Raw genomic sequence first — 20,972 nt, 5'->3', positions numbered from 1 at the left:
AAAGAAACATCTCTGTATTTTCTCTAAAACTTCTTTAATAACACATCTCCAACTTTCTTATACTAATAACTTTTGATTCAAATTTTCAACTACTGTAACTTCAATTAAGGTAACTTCAACTCATATCACTTCAACTCATATCACTTCAACTCATATCACTTCAACTCATATCACTTCAACTCATATCACTTCAACTCATATCACTTCAACTCATATCACTTCAACTCATATCACTTCAACTCATATCACTTCAACTCATATCACTTCAACTCATATCACTTCAACTCATATCACTTCAACTCATATCACTTCAACTCATATCACTTCAACTCATATCACTTCAACTCATATCACTTCAACTCATATCACTTCAACTCATATCACTTCAACTCATATCACTTCAACTCATATCACTTCAACTCATATCACTTCAACTCATATCACTTCAACTCATATCACTTCAACTCATATCACTTCAACTCATATCACTTCAACTCATATCACTTCAACTCATATCACTTCAACTCATATCACTTCAACTCATATCACTTCAACAAATATCACTTCAACAAATATCACTTCAACTCATATCACTTCAACTCATATCACTTCAACTCATATCACTTCAACTCATATCACTTCAACTCATATCACTTCAACTCATATCACTTCAACTCATATCACTTCAACTCATATCACTTCAACTCATATCACTTCAACTCATATCACTTCAACTCATATCACTTCAACTCATATCACTTCAACTCATATCACTTCAACTCATATCACTTCAACTCATATCACTTCAACTCATATCACTTCAACTCATATCACTTCAACTCATATCACTTCAACTCATATCACTTCAACTCATATCACTTCAACAAATATCACTTCAACTCATATCACTTCAACTCATATCACTTCAACTCATATCACTTCAACTCATATCACTTCAACAAATATCACTTCAACTAATAAAACTCTATTTAATGGACACGCTAATATCACAAAACTTAGAACTCTATCAAACCATTACTAAGCGAGGACCAAGCGAGGACCATCGCTCTACAAGAACCACTATTATGCGAGGACCCCGTCTAACTGACTTTCCCCTAATTTATACCTTTCTTAATCGTACATTCCAGAATCGTGGAAACTTCTCCCCTAATTATTTTAGTAACTTTGACCTTCTAGAAGCTGACGTATGCTATTTTTTCCCTTAACTTCTTTCTTTGATTGGATCCCTAAAATTAACTTGTTTACGCTGGACAGTAGCACTGACTTGACCTCGCTTCCAGAAAATGATCGAAATAGGTTACAGACTGGACTCATGACACACAAAAAAATCAAAAGAAACTCACCTCATCTACACCTAATGGCAGAACAAATCTGGCGAAGCACGGGTTGGAGACGATGCTATACTCCTTGTCACAAAGTGACTCCAGGTAGAGTTCTTTCACGATTTGGGCGTCTTTGTACAAGCAGACGTCACAGACAATGTGTTCCTGCTCCTCGTAGCAGTTGATGAAATGGAAGACGAACCCATGAGGGGCCTGGTAGGTCACGGGGACTTTCTTGCCCGTTGCCTTGGCAATAACTACCACGTTGATCTAAAAATATATAAAACAAAAAACGTTTATTTCAGTCGCCTTTTTGCAAATTTGTAGCTGCTAGATTCATTCATGGCTGACCACCTGGTAATGCGGTTTGCGCTCTTGAATGCCGACCCGAAGGTTCCGGGTTACAACCCTGCCCGCTGCCTTTACCCGTCGTCCTGCGGGAGGTTTGGGCTAGGATGTAATAATCTTCAAATCGAAGGGAACATCCGACACATGTAAAATAGACAAAAGTTTGAAACTTGTCTAAAACATGCAAAATGTCAACTTCTCATTGATACGAATGAATTACTACAATCCTTTTTTTGAGTCTTCTTGTTTCAAAACTGACTAGTGTCGTACTTACAGTGTCTTTTTCAAAAGCGAAACTGAAACACACGTATAGACTCTCTCAGAGAAACACTGATTGGATCATGCTTATATACAATATGAGCTTACTTGATTGGCAGCTGAATAATAACATAGATATAGTTTAATAGTGAACTCGTCTATTCTGATAATGGAAAAGATTGTCTCTCAAGACGTAAAATGCAACAGTATAGTTGAATTTAATGGCAGTTATTTTATAAGTTTCTGGATATCTGTACATTTCAGGTTTGTGTGTGTGCGCGTGTGTGTGGGTGTTTGTATTTGTTAGTTGTCATATTGTAAAGGTATTGTGTAAGCCTTATGTTTCCCAGTCCCCTCGCATTATTAACATTTAAAGAGCCAATGGATAGGTGCTTTTCTTCACTGTCACGTGTGGACTAGACAACTTGACATCACTTGATTGCGTTTTGTTGGTGTTTTTTGTTTGATTCCAAGAACATTTTTGGATACACACAGTTTTGTTTTACATGATTAGGATGATCCTTCAGATTTGATTCATTTTAAGATTATTACATTAAAGCCCACACTTCCCACAGGTGATGATGGGGGTAGGGCTGTGATAGATAGATATATGGATAGATAGATTGATAGATAGATAGTTAGTTAGATAGATAGACAGATAGATAAATAGATAGAGAGAGAGAGAGAGAGAGAGTGAGAGAGAGCAGTGAGAGAGAGAGAGAAATCATGTGTCCAGCGAAGCCGGCTGTATCCAGAGAGAGAGAAAGAGAAGAAAGAGAGTATGTAACTAGTGAAGGCAGCTGTATCCAGAGAGAGAAAAGAGAGAGAGAGAGAGAGAAGAGAGAGAGAGAGAAGAGATAGAGAAGAGAGAGAGAAGACAGAGAGAAGACAGAGAGAGAGAGAGAGAAAGAGTAGTGAGGTAATAATGAATGAGTGCAATGGATACATAAACGTAACATTATTTTATTAATATTTCTAAAATTTCGGTAATTTTCAGGACATTTTGCGCACGCATTAAATGTTATCGACTTAACCTAAGTACCTCCCACTGACCGGATGTTCCGGCATGCTGTTCATGGCATTCTCTATGCTGGTCATCTTCATGTGCAGCGTCAAAATTTTCCAGCCGTTAATGACCAATGGATTTTCAAAGTGGACAATGTATTTTTCTGTCATTCCAAACGAATGGATGTAACTGATGCCCCCTTTCCATTGGCTGGGAATTGTAGCCAGGATCTTGGCATTTTTAAAAAGAGCTGTAAACCAAGGGGAATAATTGGTGTATATGTTTCTTTTTAATTAAACAATGCATTATGTGTTGTTTTTTAAAGATTTTTTTACAATCAAACATAAAACAAGAAAACTTTTTACACATATTTTTTTTAAAGACAAAATTTATAGAGTGTAAAATTGTAATCTAGATAACTAATAAATGATAGATATTTTTTTTAAGAAAATCTCTTTGCCGGTCTTAATATACTCCCCCACCCACCCCCCACACTCACACTTGATACAAAATCCTAGCCAAGGGAATGTATAAATCAACTACACTTTATAATATTATAACGGTGCGGACAATGTTCTTGAACATTATGTTATGAAACTCTTAAATGAATAATGTTCGTTTAAGATAAATAATGTTCTCGTTCTTTTTTTAACTTTGAAAAAATTACAACGGTCAAACTAGTTTTTTTTTTTTTTTTCCAAAGTGGCCAACGAGCTTTTAATTCCTTTCCCAACTATATACAGCAACTGTCAAATTTCTAGGAAAATCGGTAGAGTTATCTTTTGAGATCCAGGCAGGTCCCAGGTTCCACGAAGATTCGAATTGAATAGAGGTTTTGTAATAAAACTGAAATGCAATTTGACCTATCTATCTATCTATCTTTCTTTCTCTCTCTCTCTCTCTCTTGATATATATATATATATATATATATATATATATATATATATATATATATATATATATATATATATATATATATGAAGAAACTACAACGGAGGTCCAAAAAAAAGAGCCATGAAATTTCTAACACATTTCTATTCATATTTGACTATAGTAATGCCATATGACAGAAGACTACTTAGTCACATAGCAATAATAAATAAAAACAATATGTCACATAGTACACAAAGAGAACCAAATAAAATACTGTTCAAGACACAAAGATAATGCTACGTTTTCTTATTCCCAGTGCTTAGACTAAGTGCCCCTTCTTTGTCTATTGCCATAACAGCATGGAAAGGGTTGCCTAAATCAGCCGTGTGGATAAATTACTACAATATAAAATGTATAATTAGATTTTTTAAAAATCAACTAGATCTATATTAATACTTAATCTATAATCAAAAATAATAAAAAAACTTGTTCTGTGAATGTAAAGCCTTTTTGAAAGTGTTTGTTTTGGGGAGGATTTTTTTGCCTTATACGGTTTGTGAGGGGAGTGGGTCGAGAAGTAACATAGAGCCTATTAAAATATTTGGATATTGAATTGGGAAGCCAAAGAAAAGTCCTTGATCGTAAGACTTACTTTGAAAAGGGAAGGGGGGGGGGGGGAGAGCGAAATGTGATACTAAGAAATTACGAGTCAAAAAAAAAATAAGGGGAGAAGAGGTTCCAGGATGAGAAGGGAAGTGGGAGAGAAAGAGAAGAGGGAGAAGGATAGAAAAGGAGAGAGAATAAGAGGAAGAGAGAAAGAGAAGGAGAGAGAAGAAGAGAGAGAAAGAGAAGGAGAGAAGAAGAGGAGAAAGAGAAGGATAGAGAAGAAGAGAGAGAAAGAAGAGGAGAGAGAAGAAGAAGAGAAGGAAGAGAGAATAAGAGAGAGAAAAAGAGAAAGAAAGAGAAGAAGACGAGAAGGAGGAAAGAATAAGAGAGAGAGAAAGAGAGAGAAGAAGACGAGAAGGAGGAGAGAGAAGAAGAGATAGAATGAGAAGAAGAGAGAAGAAGAGAGAGAAAGAGAATGAGAGAAGAAGAAGAGAAGGAAGAGAGAATAAGAGAAGGAGAGAGAAGAAGAGAGAGAAAGAGAAGGAGAGAGAAGAAGAGGAGAAAGAGAAGGATTGAGAAGGAGAGAGAGAAAGAGGAGGAGAGAGAAGAAGAAGAGAAGGAAGAGAGAAGAAGAGAGAGAGAAATAGAAAGAGAGAGAAAGAGAAAGAGAAGGATAGAGAAGAAGAGAGAGAAAGAGAAGGAGAGAGAAGAAGAGAATGAAGAGAGAATAAGAGAGAGAGAAAGAGAAAGAGAGAGAATAGAGAGAAAGAGAAGGAGAGAGAAGAAGAGAGAGAATGAGAAGGAGAGAGAAGAAGAGAGAGAAAGAGAATGAGAGAGAAGAAGAGAGAGAAAGAGAATGAGATAGAGAAGAAGAGAAGGAAGAGAGAATAAGGGAGAGAAAAAGAGAAGGAGAGAGAAGAAGAAGAGAGAGAGAGAAAGAGAATTAGAGAAGAAGAAGAAGAGAAGGAAGAGAAGAATAAGGAAGAGATAGAAAAAGAGAAAGAGTATCAGGTACTAGAATTCACGGGCTAATGAGTATGTCGAAGGGGAGCGTTAAAATACGGAACGTTGTATTGGACGTGATAAAATAATACTAAAGGAGGAACATACCTACACTAGTCATGTATAGCCTAGACAAACGTCAATGAGGAGTCGGTGTGTATTACTAGTTTATCTATAGAGAGAACATACTTCTATTTACATTTCTTTTTTTTAATTTCATTATTAAATGACATATACCCTATTTAACGATGTATTTAAAATTTACACAATGTCTGACACAGCAAAAGCTGCGATATATTTATTAGATACTGATAATAGGAACTCGACATGATGAAAGGAGAGTACAGGAATCACCACAAAGACATTGTTCCACGTACGTTCTTCAGGTTGCGGCACGGGAACATGGATGAAGTTGTACGTTTTTTTGCAGCCCATGTTGGTGCCGTAGTAAAGGAAGGAACCATCTTTCTCCACATGAGGGTGTGCTGTGCCCATATGGATGACTAGGCTGCTCTGAAGGTCTACCTGTTGGGAAGAAGTTAGTATTTCAAAAACGATAGAGCGAGTGACGTCTACATTGAGCATTACTGAAGTCCTAACGAATCTTCTTTATTACAAAGTTTATATCAACTCATTCTGCGCCTGTCTGCTAAAAAGTTTGCACACGTTATTTCTCCAAAACCTAATATTTAATAAAGCTGAAATTTTGCACATTTATTACTTGTACCTGACAAAAAAAATCAATTAAAAAAATTATTTAATTAATCGAACAAGCAAAAGAAATGGCACATGACAGATGTGGTGGTAAAGTTAAAATTAGTTCCCTTGAGGAGGCTTGAGCCCTTTTATGCACTTACAAAGCGAAAACGGTAACATTTGCACATACACTCCCCCCCCCCCCCCCCCACCTGTTCCAGACAAGTGATAGGATCATAGCTCATTGAAAAAGCTAAAAAAAAAGTGAAATAGCTCTAGACAAAAACTATTGATAAAAAAAATTCTAATCGCATAGATTTATTATTGTTAGTTTAGATCTATTACAAATTTATTCACGACTGATCCAAACTAATTGATACAAGTACACTTAATATATGCTTAGTATTCTTAAAAGTATTTTGTATGTTTTCATGTTTTGTTTTTTTTAAACATCATTTTTTTTTTATAAATGGGACATGCGGATAATTGCGGGTGAAAAGTGTGGCTTAGCATGGGACATGTGACTTATTGACGTAGATTACTTGACTTCTTTACTGAGGGAACTTAGATTTGAATCTGCCTGGAAACTATGAATTTCTTTACCCAGATTAAATTCGAGCTGACTTGTTTGCTGACAGTGAATCTGTGCAATTTGCACAATTCATAAAATAAATATAAATTGAAATTTAAAGTTACAGTAGAAGAATGAATTTTAAAAAATGCTAGTTAATGTCCATAGAAAGATTAGATTAGAAGAGATTAAATTAGAAGAGATTAGATTAGAAGAGATTGGATTAGAAGAGATTAGATTAGAAGAGATTAGATTAGAAGAGATTAGAATGCCTACAACTTAAAAAATGAGAAAACGTATAAGTGTTTTGTTATGCGTAGATAGGTGTATACATCCTATAGTGTGTACTAACAGCAAACGCTCAGCTGTCAACTATACACGTATCGTTTATGTTTTCAATAATGCCAGAATAACTATTGATCTATATCTAAATTGAAATGTTAAGTTACAGAAGAAGAATATTTTTTTTTAAATGCAAGATAAATTGAAGATTTTTCATTAAGGGGGTAAAATTCTGACAACTGCATAGCTGGTTATATTTGTGAGAAGCATAGATAATAGCATTCTAACAGGATTTGTCGGTATGCACTGTTTATTTGGTACAGTATTGCAGTTTTAGATGTTGATCTACCAGATAGATACCAAAGTTTGGCATTGTTTACTAGGTCAAGCTTTGCAACAGGTGGTGCTTTAAACAATCTGCGTCGACAAAGTAATCATAACAACTGCCATTTTACTTTATTCCGAAGTTACAGATCATCCTTTTAATTTTATTCAGTGGAAATGTTTGCAGGATGCAAAACAAATATAATACTTCACAGATAAACATGTAAATACTGAGTAAACTAGCGAATGACAGTAGAGCAAGACGTGAGTCATTGTCTCAGTCTGTTCCTGCCCAAGACCTCCTACCTGGTCCCCATTGATAAGTACCACCGCTGTCTATCTATCTATCTATCTATCTATCTATCTATCTATCTATCTATCTATCTATCTATCTATCTATCTATCTATCTGTCTATCTGTCTGTCTGTCTGTCTATCTGTCTATCTATCTATCTATCTATCTATCTCTTTATATATATATATAAATATATATAAATATATATATATATATATATATATATATATATATATATATATATATATATATATATATATATATATATATATATATATGAAATCTGTATTCATATTTCTTATTTGTAAATTTTGTACCATGTGGAGGATCTCCTTTGAGATGAGGCTATGTGTAACAGCTTTCGTGAATCCGGCCCTGATGGTGACTTTATTTTTGCCACGAAAGGAGTTGCACGGGGCACTTACCTGACCTTTCTTTTTTAAAGTGTCTGGATTGATGTCGTTGATGGCAGTTGTCTCAGTCAGGGCCAGCAGTCGATCTCCGTACTGCATCAAACTGACCGCCGTGTTGTCCGACTTGTCAGGTGGCGTAGGGATAAAGCGGCTGAAAAATCTTAAGTGGGAAAGCAATGATTAATCAACACTCGTACGGCCGGGTTCGCTGCTGATGTTATAATTTACATAAATCAATCTACTCTTTAAGAAATGTCGTTTGTAAGGGATAGAACGCTCTCTTATCTTATAGATTACAGACGTTGGTTCAAAGAGAAAATAATTACGTCCTGGATGCACATAAGATATGGGACTAAATGTAGAAATACTGTAAAGTGTCTTCCCCATAACTTCAACGACATTAACTAGGTGCTTTTTTTTTTTAATTCTTCACTAGAAGATAGTGGCTCCCACCAAGTCCTGCTCAGTCCCTCTCCCTCTAACCTATTTAAATTCGGTCCTGGTTTGCATATTTGAATCGGGATATGAGCAGGGGCGTACTGGCTATACGGGCATTTGGGCAATGCCCGGTGGGCCGGTACTCAAAAGGGCCTTATGAATGCCACCATAAAACGTATTAACTTGTTAAAGGTTTTCTCTTGTAAAAGGGGCCCTCAGAGAGTCGTGTTTTAAAAAAATCTTTTACATTTTCCGAAATAATGTAATAGCATATATCCGTAGACAGTGCTACTAGTAGGCGTCATCATTTTAGGACCTACATACTTAGCGATTAAAAAGCAACACAAGGCCTATATTTCTTATAAAGATTATGAGTTCATTGTTTGCATGCGTTCAGTTATCGATACATTATCAAACTTAACAGAATGATTTGGAGGGCAGGTCGACCTAGAATTGGATGTCCATCATATGATATACAATTTGAGGGCCGGATAGTATAGAAATGTCCAGGCCGATCTTAACACCTAGTCCGCCCCTGGATATAAGTTGTGAAATGAGTCTAAGTGGAGGGTCCGTGATTCATGCCCTGATCTCGAGTGTCACTCGGGGGGGGGGGGGGGGGCAGGGTAAGTGTCTTTCGCGGAGCCCTGGGCAAGTGTCATTCGCGGGGGGGGGGGGGGGGGGGGCGGGCGAGTGTAAATAATTGGCCAGTGAGCCGTAAGCGTAGACTATTTATACCGTGCCACATCACGCTAACGGACAGGCTCACTTGAATAAGGCTCTACTACCTCGTTCGTCTTATTGTTACAAAACATAGAGCCTTACGTTGGTACTGTACTATTGGCCGTTTGACTACGTACTTGTTCTGCAGGTAACAAGCTGGCATGATTTTGTCCCCAGCCCTCTGATAGTCAACGTAACTTACTGATTCAGGAAACATTTTGCACGGAAAAATCAACAATCTAGATAATTTCTGCTTTTGCGGGGCCCCCTCTGGTACGGTTGCCACACTTGACACCCCTTAAGCCGCCTCTGAAAAGAGCCGTCCTTTGAACTGTGAGAACTGGATTGATACGGGGAAGGTTATCATTGGTCTGAGCAAGATTTGCTAGAAATGACTGATGGAACTATGGATTCTAGACTCCGTTTGTGTTACCTCCGTTTGTGCTCACTGTTTGTAGTGACTGTATGCATTTTTGTCGTTACTTATAAATTAACATGGTTTCTTACTATTAATCCTCATTGAGTTACCTCCCTTGATTTTGCAGTTTCCATAACAAATAAGTGTTCTTTAGCTCTCACCTTTTAAAAATACTTTGGCAAGGGTCAGGGAATGTAGTACCAAAGTTACCGCCAACTAGCCTGTCGAACTTAATACACTTCTTATAGTGGTCTGAGTCCAGCACAGATGACATGTAGGTCACATTGCCGTCTTTAATTGTCCAGCGGTGAAGAACAGCCAGGCCGTCAAATGCATGTTTCCACGTCGTCTCTTTAATCCTGTAAATGCCACTTCCGTTGCGATAGAGCGACCCGCACAGCCAGCCAGGTAAACGACCTAAGCAAAAAGTTAGAATACCACTTTTGATTTATGTGACATGTGTAAATCTATTATTTTTAAACACGAGATTGCGTTGAGAATGCCACAGTTCGCTCATAAAAGATTGCTAGAATGGATTAGAATGGATATCCCACATAGCGGGAAAAAAAACGTATTTTCTTACACAAAATTTAATAATAAAAATAATAAATAATAATTTAATATATAAAGGGTTACCAACAAACATAAGGTAGGCTCACGGCGCTATACTAACATAAAAGACATCAACACAAAAGAGTTTATTAACAAACTAGTCTACAAAAGTTTTGAACAGACAAGTCTTCATGTTCTTCTTGAATGTAGTGAAGCATGTTGTTTGTCGAGATCAAGGGGGAGCAAGTTGAGAACCTTTGGTCCATGCACCGAGAAAACCCGCAAACCGTAATCCTTAGTAGTCCGCAAATAGGATCGGACCATATTATAATATTTACACTATTTTTATTGTATTTAAAAGAGTATTTAAAAAAGGGAAGATTGACTCTAGGGAACCAAAACTTTCTTTTACTGCAGGAAACTTTTTTTCCCTTTCATTCTTTTACTTTGTACGACTGTCTGTGTAGTTATTGTACTTTTTTTTCATTACTAAACTGTTTTGTTGTTTTTTGTTTTGCTTTTAATGAAAACGGTCTTATAATTTTAGCCTATTGAGTTATGAGGGGGCTTAGCAATGAAACAAACCAAATATTAATTGATTCATGTTTTGTTAGGTACAATAAATAGTTGGTTAAAGTTTAAACTTGACACGAGAATAGGTGTGGGAGAAATAGTATTCAATTATGTAAAGGGGACGAAACTCTACACATTTAGCCTATATCTATGAATAAAGGAATAATTTCCCTTCTTGGTATCAAAAAAAAAATTAATTATCAGCAAATTAATTGACTAATTGGTTAATTTTTTTTTATTGATTAATGTCTTGTCTATACCGATGAATATTAGTGCAAAGTATAGAACTTGATCTCTGAACGGGTGTTAGAGAAATAATGTGTACAAACTTTTTACCAGACAGACAGACAGACAGACAGAGTAAGTTGATAGAAGCTTTCGTTCGTTTCTTCAAAAAAAGAAATGGCAATTAGCTCGTTCTAGTTCACACCTCCTGCAGGACTAGACAGGATGGAAGAGAGCCGAGTCCCAACTCGGAAACAGGCAAACATAGTCAACTATTTCAAACAGGCAAACATAGTCAACTATTTCAAACAGGCATGCATAGTCAACTATTTCAAACAGGCAAACATAGTCAACTATTTCAAACAGGCAAACATAGTCAACTATTTCAAACAGGCATGCATAGTCAACTATTTCAAACAGGTAAACATAGTCAACTATTTCAAACAGGCATGCATAGTCAACTATTTCAAACAGGTAAACATAGTCAACTATTTCAAACAGGTAAACATAGTCAACTATTTTCAACAGGTAAACATAGTCAACTATTTCCAACAGGTAAACTATTTCAAACAGGTAAACATAGTCAACTATTTCAAACAGGTAAACATAGTCAACTATTTTCAACAGGTAAACATAGTCAACTATTTCAAACAGGCAAACATAGTCAACTATTTCAAACAGGCAAACATAGTCAACTATTTCAAACAGGCAAACATAGTCAACTATTTTCAACAGGTAAACATAGTCAACTATTTCAAACAGGCAAATATAGTCAACTATTTCAAACAGGTAAACATAGTCAACTATTTCAAACAGGCAAACATAGTCAACTATTTGAAACAGGAAAACATAGTAAACTATTTCAAACAGGCAAACATAGTCAACTATTTCAAACAGGCAAACATTGTCAGTTATTTCAAACAGGCAAACATAGTCAACTATTTCAAACAGGTAAACATAGTCAGTTATTTCAAACAGGCAAACATAGTCAACTATTTCAAACATGCGATAATTAATTAAAAAGGTGGAAAAAGTAATAACGAAAAGGCAATAGTAAACAACGCTAATAGTGATTTGGTCTACAAAAACAGACGATTAGAGTCCTTACCAGTAACAGGTGCCTCAATCGGCGCATTGAAATCTGAAGACGAGTCCAAATCAAAGTATTGAGGAAGTTTCAGTTTCTTGGCTCCCGCCATGAAGACTTTCCTGATGAATAACATAATAGAACATGCATTTCTATTACTTAGGTAGTTAATTACAGGAAAATAGGTGCATATATAAATAGGTAGGAAGGTAAAAAGATACATAATAAAGGAAATAAGATATATCTCCGAGGGTAGATAGGTACATAGGTAGATACATAGGATGGTAGTCAGGTAGGTGGTAAGTTTATAGACAGGTAGACAATAGTATAGGTAGGTAAAATTATAAGTAAATATCCTGTACTTATCCTAAACAAACATGTAGTCAAGTTGAAGTTTACAGTGATGCCTTGTTGCGCATGTTCAGAAATTAAACTAATACACATGTTATTTTAACCTTCTCCACGATGTTATGATATTGACTTTGTGTACAAAACCAAACAGAACGTTCTCTCTCTCTCTCTTTCTCTCTCATTCACGTCTAGACCTACCTAGCGCGCAGCATTCAAGTTATTAACGGCGAAACTCGCACTTTTACTTTATGTCGGCTAAAAAGAAAATCTACGAAGGACTTGGGGCCTACTCTTCGCAACAAGCGCTTTTGAGCTTCTAAAATACTTTCTTGGGTCCACGGCGCATATTTCTCTTAGTAAGTAGCATTCAGGAGGCGCAGTGGCTGAGTGGTAAAGCACTTAACTTCCGAACCGGGGGTCTAGGGTTCGAATCTTGGTGAAGGCTGTGATTTTTACACACGGAATCTTTTGGGGGGGCCTCTGAGTCCACCCAGTTCGTAAAGGTCGTTGTGCTGACCACATGACACCCTCGTTAACCGTGGACCACGGGAAAAAAATGGAGAATTTAAATAACTAGTCTGTCTGAGATTAGTTGTTACACTGCAAAGTTAAAATAACGATTTCCAGATGCAAGATTTGCTGCGCTGTGGTTTCCAAATGAAGCTTGTCTTCTCCCTGTGTTAATATCAACGATCGATCATTGTGTCTAATTGTGAGTGTTTGTTTGTGTTGGCGGACGTGTGTGTCCCCAATAACTCGTGCTGCAATATGTAAGACATGGTTATCGTTCTTTTGATTAGAGTACACGCTTCGATTATTACGTCCTAGCCCAGACGTGTTGCAGAACGACAGGAGAGGGGAGCGGGGAGGGTTTGAACTCGGAAGCATCGTCACGACAATCCGGAGGGCATATCACACGACCAGGCAGCCATTCATTTAGAGATCTAGACTCAGTTCACTGTCTTAAATTTCATGACAGTGATAGAAAAAAAAATGTAAACAAGCCTGAAGGCATTGTTCGAAAGTGTAGCTCCATAAATGATGAGCTATTTGACTCGGCGTTGAGATCATTTATTTAAAACAATACTAGATCAATACACAAATTATCCGAATATTTGCATTGTAGCACTATTAGTAAAATCACTAAATTTAGAGACGCTTCAGGACAGAAAACTTGCAAGTAAAATAAAAAAAAGTTCGTTTTTTTTTTGTGTGTTTTTTTTTTAAATTCCTTCTTTGTGAAGCAGATAATGTTTTGTAGCAGCGAAGTTATCAATCTAATAACTAATTTATAACTGATAAAATAAAAAACACCGATTCCCCCCTTCCCCGGGAAGAATCTACATAGAGAAAGCCTGTATCATACCGATACAGAAGAGGCAACATAAGACAGCAGTCTAGATTACAATACTGGATGTAGATATACAGTACAGAAGATAGTAGTTTCATGATAGGCCTATGTTTGTGGACTTATAATTATTATTATTATAGCTTTTATATAGCGCTACTTTCATGCTTATAGCATGCTCAGACCGCTTTTGGTCCAATCTCATTTGTGGACTGGTGGGGGGAGGGGGTATCTGGGAGAAGGTTTTTCCGTGCTGTCTTTAGGCGCTCAGTAAAAATAACTCTGCTCGAGTCGAGCGTCGAACCTCGTTCCACTTTCATAGGTTAGCCAAGCCAAGTTCAAGCGTACTTAGCCTCTCGACCACGCATCCAACATGACCTAAGGTATTGTCTTCGATTCCGAAGATTAAAGGATAGCATTGTATAAAGTGACTAGGCCAACCAATCTCAAGTGACTAGGCCAACCAAGCTTCTCGAGTGACTAGGCCAACCAAGCTTCTTGAGTGACTAGGCCAACCAAGCTTCTTGAGTGACTAAGCCAACCAAGCTTTTCGAGTGACTAGACCAACCAAGCTTCTCAAGAGATTAGGCCAACCAAGCTTCTCGAGTGACTAGGCCAACCAAGCTTCTCGAGTGACTAGGCCGACCAAGCTTCTCGAGTGACTAGGCCAACCAAGCTTCTCGAGTGACTAGGCCAACCAAGCTTCTCAAATGACTAAGCAAACCAAGCTTCTCAAATGACTAAGCCAACCAAGCCTCGACCAATAAATTTTGCTGCAACGGATGCAGACAAGTAGATCGGCCTATAATCAAAGTCGATGTTAATGAACTAGTTCTGGGTCTATTTATAAACCAAAGAATAATTTTAGATAGCTCTAAATCTACATTTAGAATCTAGATCTATCTAGATCTAGAATAGTCTTGAATAGATTATCCTTTTCGGGAAATAGAATCTTTTCTTAATAAACTAGCATACTTTAAACTTTAATGAAAACAAAACATCTATTTTATTACTATTTAGATTTATTCTATTCTAATGTCACAATAGATCTACCTCAGCAGTCAAATGATATCATTTCAAACTTGTCTACTGTTGGCTGTTCATACATTTGTTTGTACTAACTTATAGATCAAAGTTTGATGGCTATCTGTGTTTTACATTTCCGCTCATGCCTTTGACATCCGTATGTTAAAAAGGGAGCTAAATAGAGATTTTCAAAAAAGCAAGTTATAAGGTGTATCCGGTGTGCAAAATATAGGCAGTGTTGAATCATGAATAAGGTTTGCGCACCTTTTAGCACCGTACAAGCAAATTTCTCGTCTCCTTTTACAGTACTATCCAATTTGTTTTATTTCATTGTCAAAAATAATAATTCTCTATGGCGTTCATAATGTTGTTTAGTTTGTCTGCTAAGATCTCTAGTAGTCCTCAGTTTATATTCATATCTCATCTTCCTTAACTTATAAAATACAGACGTTACTTCAAAAAAAGAAGATGACTACGTCCTACGCGTGTTCCTAAGTCAATCTAGTCAGGCATGTTAACCAATGACTTAAATTCTGCCAAGTCATGGTTTTTCCTGGCTGGCTCAGGCAACCCATTCCATACTCTAATAGCACTAGGGAAGAAGGAGCATCTATATGAATTTGCCCAAGCATATGAAACAAAGAATGTGCCTTTATCTTTGTGTCTTTCTGAATATTTTATTTGATTTTGTTTTTGTATTTAAAGATTATGATTCGGTGTTTTATGTATAATTGCTACTTAAAAGTCTTCTATCCTGAAGGCTTTCTAAATTTAGTGATTTGGATTTGTAGACAATGTCTAGTAGTATAAAGATTTTTTTTTATTAACATGGAAATGGATGTGATCCCGATACAGGCTAGACTTTATATATTTTGGCGAGCTTAAAAGAGGGTGGCGTAACAGAGGTGCATCCCGTAAACGCTATAAAGATCAACCCAGGCACCATTTTGCCCTCACTGCATAGAGAAAATAACTGGCAGCATATTGCCTCTGAAACAGACAGTTTCAGAGCTCTCACGAGGGCAGCGGGACACATGTTTGATACCTATTGAAAAGCCCTTGTAATAGACCATTGCATAAGACGTAAAGAAAACTTCAATTCTTAAATAGAAACATATAAGCAGACAGACAGACACATCACACACGCGAACACGAGCAGTTCTAGATGTGCTATTCTAATCTATCAATATTGCTTTTGACTTCTGATAGAGACGGACAGCAGTATACGCATTTCTAGGAAAATATTCATTTGCAATTTTTAAGGAAATTTCCAATAAAAAAGAAACGATTGTCGTTGGTTTCTTTTTCTAGAAAAATGAATAAATAATCGACTTGCAGTGGCCAATTCCAAGACAGCTATTTTAAATAGTGCTACAACGACTACATGTCATTATTGTATATATTGTCCCTCACTTATAGTATTGTCATTAAATTATCAATGGTTTAACAAATAATAGTTGCCAAGTAATTTAATTTTAAGTGGTGGTTTGAGGGGGGGGGGTATCTTCAAATACAAAAACAAAACTTAATAAAATACTCAGAAAGACATATGCTCGGACAAATTTGTTCAAATGCTCCTTCTTCTTTAGCGCTATTAGAGCATGGAATGGGTAGCTTGAGCTAGCCGGGAAAACCAGTGACTTGACAGAATTTATAGGTCATTGGTTAATAGGCATGACTAAATGCATGGCGCGTAGTGACGTAATAATCTTCTTTTTTGAAGTAACGTCTGTATCATATAAGATAATTAGATAGATAAGTCAGCTAGTCTAGGAACGTTTGCAATCATAAGATCGCTCTATTGAATTAAACATTGTTGTTCATTAAGCATTTAAAATGATACACAGTTGATCGTCTTAATGTATAGTTTATTTTCAAAGCACTCTTTGTGCTCATTATAAATAAATGTAAAATAAATTTTACCGTCTTCTAGAGAAAACTCTTGCACAGTCTTTGTAGTATTTGGCCCATCGAGAGAGTTGTTTTGATATCAACATGTAAGCTTCGAGCGGGAGAAAGAATCCGATTCTACGCTATAAGGTTTAGCGAGTGTTGAGATAGGATCAAAACAGGAAGGTTACCTCCCTTCCTCCAGCTCAATTGAACGTGTGTTATTAGTATGCGGAAGTGTAGATTGTGTTTTCGCTAGACTGCCCAAGATAGCTGTCACTATTGTCAATTGTAGAAAATTTTAGGCTATTCTTCATGATTAGTTACTGCCAATTAGAGAGGGAGAAACGGCGATATAACGCGAGAAAGAAAGAGACTGGGAGAAAGAGAAGACTAGAGAACAGGAGAAAGAAATAGGGACAGAGAGAAAAGCGAGTGTGTATATTAGAGAGAGGGGGGGGGGCTTTAAAAAAAGATAAGAAGATAGGCCTACTTCTAATTAAAATCCTTATGCCTACCCCGTCCATATTATTATATCAAACACTTCCTGCTAAATCCAACATGAATATTGACTGAAACAAGTAAATGTTTCGCATAATTTTGAAATTGAACAGAAAAACAGAACAAAATAATACGTATAGCTACTAAATTTGGGTTATCTTATCTTATATAAATACGGACGTTACTTCAAAAAAAGATGATTACGTCCCACGCGTCATGCATTCAGTCATGCATATTAACCAAAGACTTAAATTCTGCCAAGTCACTGGTTTTCCTGGCTAGCTCAGGCAACCCATTCCATGCTCTAATAGCACTAGGGAAGAAAGAGTATTTGTACAAATTTGTCCTAGCATATGGAACTAGAAGTGTGGCATTATCTTTGTGTCTTTCTGAGTATTTTATTAAATTGTGTTTTTGTATTTGAAGAGTATGGTTCAGTGTTGTATGAATAATTGCTACTTTACTCTTGAAACAAGCAAAATATAAAAATACTAAAAATACATTTTTTAATTAAAAAAAAGTTTATTTAATGGAGAAAACTGCACATTTAAGATCACATCTTTTCTCTAGCAGAAGGTAAATATATTTTACATTTATTTATAATAAGCACAAAGAGTGCTTTGAAAATAAACTATACATTAAGAAGATCAACTATGTATTATTTTTAATGCTTAATGTAAGATTTACTTTCCTTTTTCTTTATCAAACTAAATTAATAAATTACCCCCTAATTAATTATTTAATTGTTTTTTTTTATTTATTCATATTTTATAAGAAAGATGACTAATTGTTAACTTGAACCACACAGACTCTTCAGACAAGATTTGATGAGTTTGTTTACAAGATGAGCTCTAATCGGAGAGTATTACGATCAACTCAACAAGGTCAAGGACGCTAAATGGGACTTCAGATGTTGCCAACTAAATTAGAATATGATTTAATTTGATACTTTGGAAAAACAAAACAAAGCTTATAATTGTATCAATTAGTATTGTATTTGTATTTTAAGTTTGGATCAGCCATGTAATTTATAATAAAGTAAATCTAGAATCTAGACTCTAGACTTCAACAATTATAATAGCAGTTGACCACACCCTCGCTGCCCTGGTCACATATAAGAAGGAGAGAATAAAATTAAATTTAAAAAATACAAACGCGTAGAAATAATCTCATTACAACAATACAGAATAGAACAGAATAGAACAGAATAGATCATAATAGAACAGAATAGAACAGAATAGATCATAATAGAACAGAATAGAACAGAATAGATCATAATAGAACAGAATAGAACAGAATAGATCATAATAGAACAGTAACTTCAGTTACGCTGTTACGCTTTATAAATGTTTATAAGATGCATAATGTCAGTTAAAACCACAAGAAAAACATTTTTAAAATACTTTTTTCAAAAAAAAAAAAGATAATACTTCTTTTATACAACTGATGGCTTGGTTATTTTACTTGATAAAATGGCTTGGATCCTACCTGAGTGAACGCACCCAAAGTGTCGTTGTTAACGGAACAGAATCAACACGCTTACTCTTGAAGTACGGAGTACCCCAGGGATTAGTTCTAGGCCCAGTACTGTTCACTATGTATACATATCCACTCAGCGGTGTCATACGGCCAACCGGCATCCTATACCATTTCTTTGCCGATGACTCACAGTTATACGATTCCTCAGTACCATCAGAGGTGTCGCATCTGGCAGAGAAATTCAGTAGTACCGTTGCAAGGGTGAGCAATTGGATGGTTGAAAATAAGCTCAAGATGAACGAAGATAAGACAGAAATAATTAAGATTGGCACTCGGAGCAACGTCTCGAAAGTTGAAAGCACAGATTCTCTTTTTATTACGAACTGCCAGCTTCCTTATGTCCATGTAGTGCGGAATCTTGGAGTTTTCTTTGACTCAACACTATCTTTCGACCCACACATAAGTCAGCTCTGCAAGGGTCTTTATCTGCAGCTGCGTAGATTAGGCCAGATCCGACCATATTTAACAACGGAGTCAACAAAAACGCTAGCTGTGACATTCATACTCTCCCGCCTTGACTACTGTAACGCCGTGCTAGCAGGTATACCTGATGACAAAATAGCCAAACTGCAACGTATACAGAACAACGCCGCACGAATAGTACTTAGAAAAACAAGACAAGATTCTGCTACTACGCTCTTGCGCATGCTCCATTGGCTTCCCGTGAAAGCGAGAATCGATTACAAGGTCGCCACACTTTGTCATCAGTGTATATATAACAATAAGATGCCCTTGTATCTTAGCGAACTGATTACTCCATATGTCCCCCATAGAGCCCTACGCTCAATGGACTCAACGCTTTTAGTGGTGCCACGTTTCTCCCTCAAAAGCTACGGTCTGCGGGCTTTTTCAGTGCACGGACCAAAGGTTTGGAACTCACTCCCCATTGATCTCAGACAGACAACATGCTATACCACTTTTAAGAAGAGCATTAAGACCTACCTGTTTAAAACTTTTTTTAGATTAGTTTTTGATTTCTATTGTCGTGTTTGTGTTTGTAATGTTATTACAGCGCATTGAGCCTACATTTTGTTTGTTAACAGCGATTTATAAATAAAATTATTATTAAATGAATGAATGAATGTCCTGGTTTAGAGAATGTATACACCTACTAGAAATTATAATACTCCAATGATAGGCCCTTAGAAGACGACGCGCAAACTGTTCCTTGACTTTAATCTTTTAAATTCTTCAATGAATTATGTTTACAAATACCTAATGACGTAGAGAGTGTTCAAGAAGAAGATGTCCTTGCCCTCTTTAAACTGATTTCTTTGTATACTTTTAAATAAAGTACTACTAAAATAGCTAGTTTTTTTCCCAGTATGGCTAACTAGCAAGTAATTCTTTTCCTAACATTATGCATCAACTGTAAAATTTCTAGGAAAATCGTTAGAGCCGTTATCGAGATAGTGTTTTTGTTTAGCCCACTCTTCTAGAAGTTTTCATATGGCCAATGAGATGGTACCAGTTGAGTAGTGGTATTTGTGGCCAGGTTTTTTAGTGTTTTAAAATGATTTTGGTTCGTTTACTCTAGGGGAAGTAATTTTGAGTTTTCCCCGCTCACATAAGTAAATTTTGAACAGGCACACTACGAGCAACAATTAGAACAAATGAACAGACTATATGTTGAATATTAAAACAATTTAATTTAACAACAACAATATAACTACTAGCTTTGGGTAGTGTGTTAACAATGATTTTGATGAATTAATTTCATCATTGATTGCATATGAAGGAGTGGATAAGTGTTTCTATTTTTTCTTTGCTGGTCGGTTGGCCGCTGGACTGGTCTGGTAGATGCAGGAAGGACTCGGAGCTGAATCTTCTTGTAGAGGGATGAGGCTTGACTCGAAGAGGAATACTTCTGCAGCGAAAGGTGGGAAGGATATTCTCAGGGCCGTAGTTAGTGGGCAATAGATATTGGGCAGCGGACAGCTGGAGCCTGGACTGGGCAGTTTACGTTGGGCAGTAGGCACTGATCACTGGGCAAGTATCTGGGCACTGGACCGTAGGACTATGCGTAGTAATACAAGGGAGGTTATTCTACTATGTGGAAAATCCTGGTGGTTTAATACAAGGGAGATAACAGAATATTTTTTAAACATAAAAAAACGAGAAGAAAAATAAACAATTCCGTCCGTCATCGGGGCTTGGTCGCCCCTCGCCACGTGTAAAATTATGTTTAAAGTTTTCCCCTTACTGTAGAAATACAAATTAGAAGTCGTGTTATTAATTTTATTTGTGTATTTATGTCTCATCTCAACTTTAAAGTTCTGAGCTCG

At 36.4% G+C, this 20,972-nt stretch overlaps 1 protein-coding gene across 4 annotated transcripts in view; it reads right to left on the bottom strand.

The window, feature by feature from the left end:
* The window catches only part of LOC106056055 (beta,beta-carotene 15,15'-dioxygenase-like), a 30,047-nt gene extending 11,088 nt beyond the window's left edge, over window positions 1–18,959 (bottom strand). Inside the window, exons 1-7 of one of the 4 annotated variants that reach the window (XM_056007783.1) lie at window positions 18,637–18,959; window positions 12,054–12,154; window positions 9,757–10,012; window positions 8,029–8,176; window positions 5,814–5,961; window positions 3,003–3,205; window positions 1,365–1,613 (exon numbers count right to left, since the gene is read on the bottom strand). In XM_056007783.1, the coding sequence (XP_055863758.1) occupies window positions 1,365–1,613; window positions 3,003–3,205; window positions 5,814–5,961; window positions 8,029–8,176; window positions 9,757–10,012; window positions 12,054–12,154; window positions 18,637–18,788 (1,257 nt within the window). In that variant the 5' untranslated portion in view covers window positions 18,789–18,959. Of the gene's footprint in view, window positions 1–1,364; window positions 1,614–3,002; window positions 3,206–5,813; window positions 5,962–8,028; window positions 8,177–9,756; window positions 10,013–12,053; window positions 12,155–14,784; window positions 14,930–16,680; window positions 16,928–18,636 lie in introns of those variants that run through there. The other 3 variants (XM_013212623.2, XM_056007781.1, XM_056007782.1) reach the window with 3 other exon arrangements.
* Between the last annotated feature and the right edge of the window lie 2,013 nt (window positions 18,960–20,972).

The sequence above is a fragment of the Biomphalaria glabrata genome, chromosome 13, assembly GCF_947242115.1.
Source record: "Biomphalaria glabrata chromosome 13, xgBioGlab47.1, whole genome shotgun sequence".
Classification (NCBI taxonomy): domain Eukaryota; kingdom Metazoa; phylum Mollusca; class Gastropoda; family Planorbidae; genus Biomphalaria; species Biomphalaria glabrata.
The sequence above is the reverse complement of the archived record's forward strand: the minus strand, read 5'-3'. Positions and strand labels throughout refer to the sequence as shown.